The sequence below is a fragment of the Fusarium tjaetaba genome (assembly GCF_013396195.1).
Source record: "Fusarium tjaetaba strain NRRL 66243 chromosome Unknown NRRL66243_c0000013, whole genome shotgun sequence".
NCBI lineage: Eukaryota > Fungi > Ascomycota > Sordariomycetes > Hypocreales > Nectriaceae > Fusarium > Fusarium tjaetaba.
Window position 1 is genome coordinate 176,841 of NW_023501209.1, and position 14,865 is coordinate 191,705.

The 14,865-nt window shown below is 48.8% G+C and overlaps 5 protein-coding genes across 5 annotated transcripts; 2 read left to right on the top strand and 3 right to left on the bottom strand.

Annotated features, from left to right (window-relative positions):
- Positions 1-612: 612 nt before the first annotated feature.
- On the top strand, positions 613-2,105 carry FTJAE_474 (DFG5; the record flags this gene model as incomplete). Its single annotated transcript, XM_037351175.1, has 3 exons — positions 613-697; positions 749-853; positions 904-2,105. The coding sequence occupies 3 exons, from the start codon at positions 613-615 to the stop codon at positions 2,103-2,105; spliced, it is 1,392 nt and encodes a 463-aa protein (XP_037212417.1).
- A 470-nt stretch (positions 2,106-2,575) lies between these two features.
- Positions 2,576-3,485, bottom strand: FTJAE_475 (uncharacterized protein; the record flags this gene model as incomplete). The annotated part of the gene is made up of 2 exons (XM_037351185.1): positions 2,576-3,352; positions 3,408-3,485. 2 exons carry the CDS (start codon positions 3,483-3,485, stop codon positions 2,576-2,578), a joined length of 855 nt encoding a protein of 284 aa, XP_037212418.1.
- Positions 3,486-4,832: 1,347 nt separating this feature from the next.
- FTJAE_476 (uncharacterized protein) lies at positions 4,833-6,547 on the bottom strand (the record flags this gene model as incomplete). Its single annotated transcript, XM_037351196.1, has 2 exons — positions 4,833-5,025; positions 5,091-6,547. The coding sequence occupies 2 exons, from the start codon at positions 6,545-6,547 to the stop codon at positions 4,833-4,835; spliced, it is 1,650 nt and encodes a 549-aa protein (XP_037212419.1).
- Positions 6,548-9,616: 3,069 nt separating this feature from the next.
- On the top strand, positions 9,617-12,324 carry FTJAE_477 (DNA ligase 4; the record flags this gene model as incomplete). Its single annotated transcript, XM_037351207.1, has 3 exons — positions 9,617-10,092; positions 10,142-10,235; positions 10,471-12,324. 3 exons carry the CDS (start codon positions 9,617-9,619, stop codon positions 12,322-12,324), a joined length of 2,424 nt encoding a protein of 807 aa, XP_037212420.1.
- A 132-nt stretch (positions 12,325-12,456) lies between these two features.
- Positions 12,457-13,789, bottom strand: FTJAE_478 (gibberellin 20-oxidase; the record flags this gene model as incomplete). The annotated part of the gene is made up of 5 exons (XM_037351217.1): positions 12,457-13,047; positions 13,101-13,251; positions 13,304-13,320; positions 13,387-13,500; positions 13,568-13,789. 5 exons carry the CDS (start codon positions 13,787-13,789, stop codon positions 12,457-12,459), a joined length of 1,095 nt encoding a protein of 364 aa, XP_037212421.1.
- Positions 13,790-14,865: the final 1,076 nt, after the last annotated feature.

Sequence of the window (14,865 nt, forward strand, 5' to 3'; positions counted from 1 at the left end):
TGCTCTCTCATGACAGACTCGCCGACTCGAAGTCCCAACTGTCGCCTTTGTATGTGAACCCCCTGACGATCCACGTTCCCGCAGGATCCATGTTGTTGCTCCGCCTCAAGGCGCATCCATCCATCCATCACATCGTATGGCCCCGATGAGCCCGAGCCATGATGGGCTCCCACTCTCCTTGGACAAATTCATTTCCAAAGGGGACCCTTCCCTCCAACTTTCAGTGGAGTCCCTGACGTATCGTCCAACATTGATCAGTCAATGTCAGCAGTGGCCATGCCCACAGCGAAAAATTGGGGTGTTTCGAGCATCCATCCCCCTTCTTGCAATGCCAATTTTAGAAGGAAGGACATACTCTCTTTCTGCATATCGATTCCCATTTCCTTGACGTTTTCTTTTTCTCGTTGTTCTTCGCCTACTCACTTAGGCACACTCCTTTCATCTTCGTGGTTGGATATTTCTATCACCATATATCGTTGAATTCCTTCTTGGCGACGCACGCGTCTAAGTGGGATACACGAGCCGAGCTTGGCATCAAACGGGGCCCAGTCCATCTGTTATTCCCGTCTTGTCTTTGTCTTGGTATTCCGAGTTTTGGGTTAAGCTGCCAAGATGCATTCATTACTTCGAGCAACTACTGCGGCACTTGGCTGGGCAGCAGCTGTCAATGCCTACGACGTAACATGGGATGACAATAGTGAGTTTTGTTTTCATCAAAAAGTAGAGCGAAACTAACGCATGGTGGCAGAATCCATCGAGAAGGCTGCCGGCCAGGCAGCTTATGGCTTGGTAAAATACTACACAGGAAACAACACCGGCGACACACCAGGAAACTTGCCAGATCCTTACTACTGTAAGCCCCCCATGCCAATCGAGCCCTAAACATTTATTGACCATTGACAGGGTGGGAGGCTGGCGCGATGTTTGGTACTCTCGTTGATTATTGGTGGCTCACCGGTGACGACTCTTATAACAACATCACAAAACAAGCCATGATCCATCAAGCCGGCACAGAAGGCGATTACATGCCTGATAACCAGACAATGACCGAAGGAAACGACGATCAGGGCTTCTGGGCAATGGCTGCAATGTCAGCAGCTGAGCATCAGTTCCCAGATCCTCCCGAGGACACACCCGGATGGCTCGCTCAGGTTCAAGCTGTGTTCAATGAGTATGTTAGTCGCTGGGACGCAGACTACTGCGATGGTGGTATGCGTTGGCAGATCTTTAAGTGGAATACTGGTTACGACTACAAGAACGCTATCTCCAATGGCTGCTTTTTCAATGTCGCTTCTCGGTTAGCGCTGTATACAGGTAACGATACTTATTCGGACTGGGCTGAGAAGTTGTGGAAGTGGCATGAGGATTCTGGCATCATCACCGATAAGTTTGCAGTTCAGGACGGTGTTCACATCAGCGATGCCAAAGGAAAGAAATGTACCGATATCGACAAGACGCAGTGGTCCTACAACACAGGCATCTTCCTTCACGGCGCCGCGGTCATGTACAACCTCACCTCGAGCGACAGCTGGAAGAAGAGAGCGGACGGTCTCCTCGACGATGTTTTCAACAAATTTGTCAAGGATGAGATCATCTACGAGCAGTTTTGTGAGCCTCACAAACAGTGCAGTCAGGACCAACAGAGTTTCAAGGGGTATCTTGCACGTTGGCTGGCAGCCACCACGCAGCTTTATTCTTCTACAAACGACAAGATCATGGAGCTCATCAAGACAAGTGCCCAGGCCGCCGCTAAAATCTGCACAGGCTCACCCACAGAGGGTTACAAGGGGCCCGCAGGCACAGCATGTGGCTTCTCTTGGACGACGGGTAGCTTTGATGGTTCTGTTGGAGTTGGTCCCCAGATGAACGCCCTCTCGATCATCATGTACACGCTGGTGGAGAGTGCCAAGGGGCCTGTCACCTCTAAAACCGGTGGAACGTCCAAAGGAAACCCGGGCGGTGGAAATACGGACATTAACGACAATGATGGAACCCCTCCAATGAAGGACATCACGACGGCTGATAAGGCTGGCGCAGGTATTCTGACGTTCCTTTTCCTTGCCGGTGTCATTGGGGGCGTTTCATTCTTGGTCATCGACTTTTAGACCACCAGATTTCTATAATAGGGCTTGGCGTTGAGAGGTGGTATCTGTTATATTTATTGTTTTGCGGTGTTGAGAAGTTGCTAGTTTGGATACCTTGGACTTTACTTGGCCTCAGACTTCTAAGTCAGGCTACAGAGTTATATTTACAAATCTCATTAATTGCGTTGCCAACATTCAAGGACTCGCGATGATCCATTTATCAGGTTTCATATACCCATCTGTTGCTTGCTTTGAGCAAATCTCATTCTCAGGTTGCGCTTCGTAGCAACGAGAACCAGAGTCTCGTAAGTACGTAAAGGAGCCTTTGAGTAATGGTCATTGATTCTTGGTGTACACAAGCCGCCCATTCAGCCTTTTTCATCAAGGTTCTTTGGTTAAAACAACCTTATCATGAAAAGATCTAGATAGAGCTCAGTATCTCCACCCATTTGATGCTCAGACTCCGGACCAAGAAGCAGGACTATTTCACACTATTCCGTGTCCTTCAAACTACCATGCTCATCCCTGGACATCCTTGCATACTGCGTCTTCAGAAGGGCAGTATCTGCACTGACAAGGGAATTAATCCACCTTTCCTCTTCCTCACCCCCTTCTGTCGTCTTCACCGTAATATGGCCCATCAGTACCGGATGACAATTAACATAGACATTCTCATACTCGCGAGCCGGCACGTTAAACGTTTCGTGAAAGATTCCCACATGCTTGAGCTTAGACTTATTGACGTAGTCCCATGCCTTTCGGTGTAATTCGTCGTGTGCGAAGCGGTGCAGACTCTCTAAGTCACGAAAGTAGTAGATCAGAAGAAGGGTGTTATTGCTGCCCCTTTCATCTCCTCGCCATGTTGAAGAGCTGAGCATACCATATTCGTCTCGTTTGGAGTTGAGATCTTTATGCATAGCCATGAAATACTTGCTAATTTGCTCCATGCCCGGTGCTGCGAGACCGAGAGGGTGGTTGGTCTGGATTCCGAGATGAAAGACCACCACGGGGCTTGCTCCGGGAGTTGAGCCAAAGAATCCAGTAGAGAAAGGAAGTTGTGCAGTGGCACGGCCTGGTACGACATTCTTATTATACTCATTGGGTTTTGTGCTGTAAAGTTGGATCGTGGTTGTGACAATGGAGTTGAATAAGACGGCCAAGGATGGGACGACTGCCCAACGGAGAGGAAGAACAGCACAGAGAGCAAGTTGAATGAACGACCCAACGACTACTGTAGTTTGAGGTTTGAAGCAGTCTTTGAACATGAACTTATCATGTGTTAGTTGAGAGTAAGTAAGTATGAAAACAGGGTGCATAACTCACAAGCATCCCATCTGTAGAGGCAAATGACAGAGGCCGGGAAGTTGGCTCCAGTTTGGAGCGGAATTCTGATTTTGTCATCTTGTCGTCGTTTAGATCATTCAATTCGATATTGAGTGCCAGAGTTGGAAAAGTCGCATCAAATATTCATGGCGCGTGGTTTATATATTGACGGTTCTTTCTACTGAAGTAATCCAGCTGCAACCAAATTATTCACGTCACAAGGAACATGTCTCAGAAATATGTTAACGAAGCGAATGCGAGATCCAGAAATATCATATGCCTCGATGATGCTGCATACGACGACTAATAACGTTAGTCTGGTCAAGTCACTCTCGGTGGTGGTTTGCTCGCACTCGCTTAATGCTCCGATGAAAGGTGCTTGAGTATTTTTATCAATTGCCTGAAAATGTAGTTCTGCCAAAAATAAGCCCATAGAGAAATCCTATTAGCCAAGCTCGGAACGAAAACTTGCATTGCTCCAGCCAAGTTTTCCGAACTGCATTGGTATATGTAATACGACTGCAGAACAGCAAAACATCGGACTGTTTTATTTGACCGTGTGCTAACTGTGCTCCGTCCTTGTTAAGTCCGTTGGGCAATGGACTCTCTGTAACTTCATGTTTACGCCCTGCTACTGCAGGATCACTCATACTTCGGAGTTACGTCGTTCATATGTCCAAGATCGAACGCATCTCCACTCCTGGCTGCCCCAGCAACGAACAAGAGATCGAGGTCTTGACGACGAGTCCGGCGGTAGATCTGCGTACTAACTAGCCGAGACTCGATAAATCTGAGACACGAATATCCCCGGCTGCTAATTCTTTAAACAGTAGTGGGAATGTGTTAGCGGGCGAGCCAGAAGCTCTTAGAGTGAAAAAGTTGCTTATCGCTTAAGTCATGGAAGTATGAGCAATATTTCAAAGATTTAATAAACTACGAATTGACTTTGAATGTGACGGTTCCCTAGTCGTCACTCATGAGGGTCGTCTCACTATCATAATCCTAAATAAAACCAAAAACCCAAATTGCATGTGTACAGATTCTCAGACGATACGCCCAAACAACCGACACACAAGCCATACAAGAAGAGATACAACCGACAGAACTAGCAAAATGGCTCGCAACATGAGATTCAAACAAGCGCTTCCAAGAGTGCCAACAGCGCGCAACGAAATGGGATCCATTAATTGCAAACTCCATCAGGGGCAGCCGAGCCTCTTTTCTTTCTTTCTTTCTTTCTTTCTTTCTTTCTTTCTTTCTTTCTTTCTTTCTTTCTTTCTTTCTTTCTTCATCATCAAATACCGGTCTGTGATACCGAAACTGTGTACGCCTGGCCATTTTTATGTAAAGAAATGTGTGCAAATCGCTTCAAAAGTATGCTCAACATAATATAGATGCGCTGCGAAAGGTTGGGGTAAAGATTGGCTAAGCAGTGTTTTCCTTGTTTTGTGTCCTATGAGGATAGTTGGGGTCCGTGAGGGACTTCTCCCACTCATCCATCAGGGTTGTCGCGGTGCGTTTGATGTTACTGGGCGAGAACTGGTTGACGATATTGGGTAGAAGCTCTTCTAGCTTGGGGGAGAGCAAAGGGGTTTCGTAACCGGTCGACTTCTTCTTACTATGCCAGGTTAGCATCTTCAGTTGCATTTCATTTCATCTCAATTTCAATGCCAAGTGACTTACGAGGGTGAGTCCGCAGGTTCTCCCTCATCTGAAGTAGCAGACATATCGTCCAGTCCACCGCTGCCAATAGTAGATCCACTCCAGCGAGACGTCTTGGAAGATGAGGCCGGAGATTCCCAATTAGACCAGTCGTTATCATCCATCGAATCAAATCCAAGAGGCTGCCAAGAGAAAGACTTGTTTTTGGACTTTGTTTTGCTCCGAGAAGGTAGTTCGGGCCTTTTCGATGCTGTGCTTGTCGAGGTTGAGGATTTGGCCTCAGTTGTATCCGAGTTGTTGTGAGGTGGTTCAAATACTGTGCTCACTTTGGGCCGTAGTGGACGATTCGGTCGTATGGTATCCTGGTTTCGATTGACTTCGCCACGTTCGTTGACACTGTTGGAACGCAAGGGCTGACCATTAATAGGCTCATCCCCGACTGTAATCTGGCGTATGTCCTCGACAAAAGCCCTGAGGCCCAACTTAAAGTCCTCGACAATCTGTGGAACAACTGGGCCGTTTTGTTGGGTGCGTGGCTGCCACGAGGCACGCTTAGATAAATGAGGGTTTGTTAATTGAGCGGTCCTGCGCTCTATCGAAGGTAATTTCACTTGCTCGTGCTCGTGATCGCGATCCTGGTATAATGAGAATCCTGCTTCTGGCTTCGCCGGCGATAGCAGAGATAGGGTTCTTGTGTGTCCGCCACGGAGAACCCTTCTGCGGTTGGGAGTCGCTGGGTTCTGAGTCTGCTGTAACAATTTCCTGCGATCTGAGTCGACACTTCGCCGGATAGATGCACCATCATCCTCTGAGGACAAAATGGGACTGCGAAAGGCTTCGAGAGGGGTGCTGTCGCCCGTCTTCTCTTGTGCGGTCCATTTCTTCTTGAGCAACGTTAGATCTGCCTCGGCACGCGACAATTCTTCACGCAATTCGAGCACACGTCTCTCCTGAGCAGCAATTGCGATGATGAACTCATTTGTGTCAGCAGGAGTGGCAATGCCAGATTCGATCGGTGTCGGGGGAACTGATGACATGGAAGCAGAAGTCGGCGTTGGCCGGGAAGGGTCGCTTGTTGGGGGTGCAATTGGAAGCGTCAAAGAGAGTCGATTGACCTGGCGGTTCATGCTGGATACACTAGATTTGGCACGAGCGTGGCCACGTCTGAAAGGGACGCTCTCGTCCTTTGAAACCGGTCGGGAAGGCATTGCTGCTGTTGAAGTCATGCTGCCTTGGCGGTTGTGCGAGGAGGAATTAAGGTGTCTCGGGTTGGACCCCTGAGCCAGGTCACGAATAGGAGCGTACCTAGGTTTGACAGAGGCAGCGACACCGACAGTCGGAGAAGCAGTAGCAGAAATGGTTGAATTAGGGACTGTCTCAAAATTCGAGTTGGATGGAGTGGTGGGAAGAACTAAATCCGCTGGCAGGCGGTCGGCAACTGAGTAGCGTCGACGGATAGCTTGTTGTTGCGAGGCCATGCCTATTAACTCGTAGGGATTCAACTTATTGAAAAGTAGGGAACGGAGGCCGAGCAGTCTTCGGCCTTTATGCAAATTGAAATGTAACTGAGAATGGAAATGAGTGGCTGGAGCTCTTCGGGCTCTGAGGCGCCGCAATCTAGCAGCGGCGACAGCAGCGACAGCGGCTCTGGTAGTGAGCGCTCTATGGTGTAACTGTGTCAGATGGCGGTGATCATCGAAGAGAGCGAACGAGCAACGATGGGCAACGCAGATTTGAAAGAGAAAGCCGCTCATCAGAATAAGGAGAGAGGCGAGTCCAAGGTGGATTGTGGGTGGCTTAGTGGTGTATCAAGTTTCGCATGGGGTATGGCGCCAACCGGGGTGGATTTTGGTGGAGTGTCCACCAATTGCTTAGTGGTTGTTGTCGTAAATAGAGTCCTGCAGGCGTTCGGTAGCACGCCCCTAGATCCCCTAACTTGGGTAGACGTTGACTGGGCGGGCGTTGAACTCGAACCGGGCTGGGGGGCGTTGTCAGGAGAATAGGAGCGGGCAGTGGAACACCATTGGATGCTGGGGAGGACGCAGGAACTTCTCGAATTAGGAAGCCAGGGACGATGAGGCTTGCCAGGGGCCAGACGGGAACAAATTGACGAATCCCAACAAGGGACAAGATGACGTTAAGCGGATGGGGCGGACGATAAGGAGCCGTTGAGTGAATCAATTGTCGCGAGAAGTAAGACTGTAATTATGAGCTAGAAACAAAGATGATATAGAAGGAAAGAATATTGATGAAAAAGAGGGTTGACGGCAAGAAAAGGATCAAGAGTGTAATGAGCGAATATTCCCGAACAGGCGTTTACGGGATGCAAATATGGGATGTCGAAAAAGCAAAAGAAACTGGATGTTGTTGATAATACGCAATTCCGGGAGAATGGCCAACTCGACGGCAGCCCTGTCAAGTAAGTATCCGTACGTCTCAGTAGGCGAGTGGTCCTGTAATTGAGGATGTAATGCGTGTAATGCTCGGGGCGCGTGAACTTGATCATCGATTAATCTGGACAGGCAAGGTAAAGTATTGGACACGAATTGTAGATGTTACTGCAGCAGGGTCTCGGGTGTTGGAAATTGGGGCATGTTTGTTTACATAGGTAGGCACCTTAGGCAGTTATGGAGGGAGACTCATAAATCAATCAAATGGATGGATCCTCGGCATCCAATCCATCAAAACACCATGCCAGTACCATGCGAACTGACCCAAAATGTTGCACTTACGGCCCAACCCGCAGGTCTCATACAGGTTGTGACAATCGCACCACCTGACCCCGACAACCAGCTGTCGCTGCCCCATTTTGCGCCATCCATCGAGCGAGCTCAACGCCTTGTGGGAAGTGGATCATATCCCCAGTTTGATTCATAAGGTCGGCCATCCGATCTCAACTTCTTGGTTTCAATTTATTTTGATGCTCGATTCATCAGACCGCCCCGTTGCTACCCTCTCCCTCTGACCCGTCCGTTGTCAAGAGAACTGCCAGCTCGACAGGCTACTACTGTAGCTTGTGCGTTAGATCGTTTCTTGCCAGGCAAGGGTTCCAAGACGAGGACAAACGAGCATCTGCGCTGCCCATAGTTACCTTTGTCAAACAAAGTTCTGACGATGATCTCCTTGCCATCATTGGCTAGGTACTTGGTATTGAAGCATCTTGGACTGACTGGCCTGGCTGACGGGTCGCCGTTTGTCACGACGATGGAGAATTCGTTCCCGTGACCCTGTCATCCAGGAGGGTCAGGGGTCTTTGCCATTTTTGTCTTTGCGCCTGCAGCGGACCTTGCATTAAAATTGCAGATCGAGAAGAGTTGAGCACAACTTTTACTGTAGAACCGTCGCCTATCCTGCACGTAATAACAAAGGTAGTAAGTAGTATGTATGTTCGCAATAATTACTCGTAAGCTGACTTGCGTACGGAGTAGCTAATTGACTATTGCGCTTTATTAGGTGGTCCTTCCATTCCAGACTTCTAGATTTTCTCATAATAATGATAGTGCCTGAAGAGGATGGTCTTATAGCTCAGCTTTGAATATACTGGCACAATACGCAAACGACATTTGAAACTTATTCAAGATTTTGTATCATTTTTCTTGCTCATATAACCCATTATACAACGCGCAAGGAAATTCTCTTAAACAATAACTGGTATGGTGGATGTGAAGATTAATCGGGGTTTCCAGAAGACTCTTGATTGAAACATCATGTGACTTTCGCGCCAACTTCGCGTTCTGGCCATTCAGGGCAGGTTTCAGCACTGTTTGACAAGTAATTCATCTCACTCACTACATTCCTCGCCAAACCACCTCAGGCACTGCCACTGCCCATTGTTGGAAGCTTGTGAGAATGGCATCTTTCGCTCTCATGCCGTGACTGTGCTGCCTGTTCTCTCCACTTTAGTATGAACAATTGGACACCTCCACCCGTTCATCCGAGTTGCGAAATCTATATCGTGAGCTGTTCTTTGTTCTCGTACAACGACACCTTTTTGGATGACAACTGAGGCATAATGAACTCTCAGCATGCCGCTTCCATTCTCTCTGGTCTGTGAATTGCTCGAGCAATCCTTCCTTCTTTCTCTTAGTAAGAAGAGTTGCTCCAACACTGTCACAAAGTGGTTCACTCGCTATCGCGATTACGTAGACGCTCACGATACGGACCTCCCGGCGCTGTTATCGACACTTCTTCCTGAAAAAAGGACCGATCGAGTTTACTGTATTCAGTCTGCCCGCTTGGAGAGAATCATTGGCCGTGCATATCTACTTGGCTCGTCAAGGATTAAGGAGTTAGCTCAGTACCGCCAGCCAGGGTCTGGTGTCGATTTGGCATACTGTGTTTTTCGCATCCTCACCGTCACAGTGAGTATAGGATACCCGATGCTTGGAAGGTGCCAGCTAATCATATGTTAGCCAAGCCCTAGCTACGATCATAAAAACCTTGTCACAGTTGAAGAAATTGACCAACTTCTTCATTCTCTCGCAGCCAAAATAAAATGGAGCTCCCCCTCGATTCGTGCCTCACAGGCTAGCCTGACCCCAAGCAACATGACTGATCTTGAGAGCCTCTACAGAAGGTTGAGCGCAACAGAGGCAAAATGGTTCACGCGGCTCATTCTGAAAAGCTACCAGCCGCTCGCTCTAGACCCGCACCTCATATATCGACTGTGCGATCCTGTTTTGCCTTGCGTTCTGAAGATACAGGATGATTTTGCTACTGCGATCACTTCCCTTCAAGCAATACGAGGAAGGCTTCTTCCTAATTGTGGGCGCAAAACACCTCGCGAACAGATTATGGGCACAATCAAACCTCAACTGGGTGTCAAAATTGGACGACAACCTTGGGTCAAAGGGCGCAGCATTAAACATTGTCTAGATATGGGTCATGGACGCATGAGCGTGGAGGAAAAGATTGACGGCGAATACTGTCAGATTCACGTCGATCCAAGCAAAGGGGATCAATGCATACAGATATTCTCGAAGAGCGGCAAAGATAGCACAGAAGACAGAGCAGCACTTCACGGGTCAGTACAAATGACACGACACGCATATACGAACTGACCCCCTGGACAGGATTATACTAGAATCACTTAAGATTGGACAGCCCGATGCCCGAGTCAAGAAAGCGTGCATATTGGAAGGGGAGTTGGTTGTATATGACGATTCTGTAGGTATCTTCGTTCATCTTCTGAGCCAGTTTTAACATAGAACAGCAGGAGAAGATGCTTCCGTTTCATAGTATTAGGAAGCATGTGTCACGAAGAGGGAGGTTTTTGAACACAGAACTAGATTCCTTGTAAGTTTTCCGTGCTTTCTCCGCCATGTGTTACTAAACTCCTAGGCCTGGGCCCCAGGAACACCTCATGATAATTTATTATGACGTTATGCTCTTGGAAGATCAGTCTCTGATCAACTTGAGGCATTCGGAGAGATTTAAGATTCTCTCCAATCTTGTCTGTTGCCGCAAAGGATGGGCGAGCCTTGTTCCACGCCAAGTTATTGATTTTGGACAGCCTCTGCGAGCCTCAACTCTTCGTAAAGCTTTTGCCACGGTTATTTTGGCTCGGAAAGAAGGTCTTGTCTTGAAACCAGATGAGCCATATTTCGACTTTACAGACCAGAGACGGAAATTTTCGAGCTGCTGTATCAAGCTCAAGAAGGAATATATTGGCAATTTTGGAGATGTTGGCGACTTTTCGGTTGTCGGTGCCAGATATGACCCAGCAAAAGCGTTGAGTTACCGAATTCCAGGGCTCAAGTGGACTCATTTCTATGTTGGCTGCCTGGACAACAGACAAGCAGTCAAAAGCTGGGGCGCTACACCAGAATTCACCATTGTCAATGTTGTAGAGCTGAACGAGACTCTCCTGAGAGAAGTTGTCACTTATTCGAATCCGGAGCCTGTTTCTCCCGACGACAATGGGGCACTGGCTCTCAAACTGGCTCCCGGAGTTGAACAAGGGTCACCGCCGACGTTCATATTCACCAGGCCATTGGTTTTTGATTTGAAATGCTTCAGTTTTGACCGAGTGGGAAATACTGGCTTCTGGAGCCTCAGATTCCCTTCGGTGACCAAAGTTCACTTTGACCGGGACTTCACTGATACCATGTCTTTCGAGCAGTTGCAGGTATTGGCAAAGGAGGCTACCACTGCCGGCAGACTAGAAGATAGCCAGGAGAATCTGCAGTGGATTGCAAAACTCGAAGCAGCTGACCCTCGTGGTATTGCTGTTGACGCTGTAAGCCAGTTGACAGTGACTACTATGCCAACACCGTCGCCTCGCAAATCAACACAAAATACCACCTCTACGCGGTCTCCAACGTCGCCTTTGGCTATCAAATCACCAGTTGAAGTCACCCCTTGCCGCGGCCGAAGCGAAAGACTTCACAGGGTCCCATCTTTGGATTTGCCTTCCATAACAGCTACGCCATCTTCGCGAGCTGACCCATCGTCACGCACGAAATTGTGCACCAAACACAAACGTGGCCTGCCCTCCACTGTACCAACTTCGCAGCACAAACGCTTGAAGAGTAGCAGTGAATCATCGATAAGCCAAAAAGACTCCCCACACATTGATCTTGCCTCACAACCACGCGCGCCTCTTGCCGACAGGGACAACAACCTGCGACCTCAGCCCGCAATGTCTTCTTGCGCACCATGTTGTCCTGCGTCTCCGAGTGAGAGCTTTTTTGAAGAGTCCAGCAACTCCGATGGGGTTATCGCTGAAGTCGTACAGTTCATCATCGACCCAGGCACTGGCGAGCTTCAGACAGAGACCGAACCTGAGCGCCTGAAACCGCCAATGACCAAAGTAACAACGGCATTGAAAGGACAATGTGTGCATGCTGGCGAACACTGCATGCTTGCAAAGGCAGTTGTACTCGTTTCGCCAGGCCTTCTCACCATGAAAGAAGAAGCGAAAACACTTCTCGCTCAGCATGGTGTTGACACCCCTGTCACTGAGATCGACGCATGGCTCAAAGCCGAGAAGGAGGCCAGACAGAAAGGGAAAACCACCACACCTTCAAAGGCTTATGTTGTGTGCGATAGCGACAACAAACTTGCGTTCAAGCACCTGGCGGCAAAGTTCAAGGAGCTTCGTAAGGACAATCTTTTCAACAAAGGCACGCACATCGAAATTCACGACTGGCGCTTTTTGTCCTATCTTACGACACAAGAAGACGAGTCTATCGAAGAGAAATACTTTCATGGGTTCTCTGACTGGCGCATGCGTTGGAAGCTTCATACTATCTAAAACCAATAACCCAGTGATGGGAGATCCGGGATCAAAACACACGGCCGGCAGACCACACTAGCTTATGATTAACAAACCACTATATCGATAAAACGATTGTGCTGTTCTATCATGTGTGATGTAACTATATAACTATGATTTTTCCTCATACAGATCGCCGTAACTCTCCTTGAGTCTCATAAATAGGTGCTCATCGGCTGTCATGACCCTTCTTGTAGCATAAGGGTTCTCGCTGGACACTCCCTCGGAAGGAGTAAAGTTCTTTACTCTTTCGCTAGGGACAGGCTCAAGAGGTACGGCCCCGACAGGGTGACAAAAGTATGCGATTGAATATCTCGGCCCATTGCTTGTCTCCCCCTGTACCCCGGAGCTGCCTTCTGAGGGGAAGACAACTCTGTGTAAAGTGCTGCGGAAGAGCCCGTTCGTCCAGTATGACAACAGGTCGCCGATGTTGATGAGAATGGGCGGGCTGGGGTCTTGCTCAGTTCCAGCGGGAGACACAGGAACAGGTGCCCAGACGTTATCCTTTCTGAGAACTTCGAGTCCTGCTTGTCCCTTTAGACGGAAGAGGAGAGTGATAGAGCCGTAATCTGAATGAGCTCCAGCACGAATGTCATCTTCGGAGTGTGCAGTAGTTTCCGGGGGCGGATAACGCAGAAAGCGAAGGATAGAGCTCGAAGCGCCTTTTTCTGTGTTGTGGGCAGAGGAAAAGAAATCGTCGACCTGGTTTTACTATAAGATAATGCTTGAGGCTGATTATTGTGGAATCGACTTACACCGAGACCTAAACCAAGCAGGTAAAGAAGCTTCTGGCAGAGGTCGTGGCAGGAGTTAGCAAAAGCACTTATCTGAGGCTCATCAGGAACCAGGTCAGATGGGAGAGGCTGTTGAGCTTTCCCATCAGCGAACTCGCCAAAGTTGAAGGCTCTGCAATTGCTATTTTAGTGACATATCATGGAATGCCTCGGAAGCTGCTCACTCTTTGAAGTCTCCGACCTAAGTTAACAGAATTAGCCCTTTATCCCAATAAAGTACTCAGTTTGAAGAACCACGCAAATGTACCTTTTGATGTTTAGGGTCCAGTGTTTCGGAGTGCATGCCAGACCACCCCCGGTTGTTGGTCTGGATCGTGCACCTTTGCTTCTCTTCCAAGGGGCATTCGAATGTCTTTCTGGCCTGTGTCCGTATTCTCAGCCACCTGAACTCCCGATCAATTCAAACAGATCTGCTTCTCTTTACTCACCAGATCAAACGCCCCATCAATGTCCTTAGCTTGAATGTCATGGCCCAGGTTGCGGATGTAAATGAACCCATGCTCTTCAGCAGCGTCGACAAGCTGTTTAGCAACTTCTTTTTGGTCGGCCTCAGGAGCAGAAATGTCAATAATTGGTATGTTGGCCGTGTTCTGGTCTGGTCCCAGAGGCCGCTTGAAGTGAGCAGCTTTATCTCGCATGGGATAGTTCATGGTTGCGCTTTGCAATGAACAGTGGGATGGAAGCTGAAATACAAGAGACGGCCTTGTTTTACGGTCAGATGGGATTCTAAGTAGCGGGCAATTAGAGGTTTTGATTCCTTATCTGTTACAAAAAGCGTCATATCCCCCGCCATCCTTATTCGTAATGGTAACTGAGTGTAGGTACCTCTCTGTAAGTATCTCGGGCGAGTTCGGCTCTGCACAGCCACATCAGTGGACAGACCTAGATAACTCCACTCCCACTAGCCACACATAAGGGCTGCCCGCTCTTTCCCCTGGTTGGCAATGGATGGTAGCGGTTAGAATGACCCGTCCCGCCCGTAGGTCGCTTCATTGGTGATCGTGTGGCATGGTAGGCAGGTACCGTTTAGGTACGTCCCTGCCACTGTAACTCGCCAAACTTTCCTGTCACGTCTTCCACCAGCTGTCCGTTTGAAGCTGAAGATACCTTCGCCAAACCTTCATTTTCCCCACGAAAATTCATAGTAAAATCCTCCTTTTTCTCTCCTCCTCCCTCCGCCCTACGTCGGTCTCTCACTGTCATCATCACGACCCCTCCGACGGCCCGCCTGGTGCCTATCCTCTTCACCGGCTGCGCCTTTCGATCCCAAGCCAGCACCTTAACTCACTTGACGGTCCTCCTTTCAACCCCGCCATATCTTGTCAACATCAACGCCTTGCCGCCAACGCCTGCGATTTCTACTCCTCGCTCTTCAATCGGCCGACGATACCTTGCCGCAAACTATCCTCATTCGCCGATCTCCAGTACAGGAACTATAGCACGGGCTTCCGAGTTGCTGCGAGTCTTTCGAGATGCCATGTGAGTCTCACCCTAGCAGGCTTGGTCCAGAGTCAGTCTGGTTCAGGGTTCAGCTTGGAATTGTACAGCTTGCAATACATACTGCTGCTGCCAAAACCTTCCCAGTGTGGTTAACGCAGCCTGTGAGAGCTCAATCCTTCATGGGGAAGCTTCTAGGCCATATGCAAAGTCAATTGCAGTCCTGGCATGTAGATTGGTTACCCCAACAGCTGCTGCTCATCGTAGAGAAGATCACACCACGATGAAT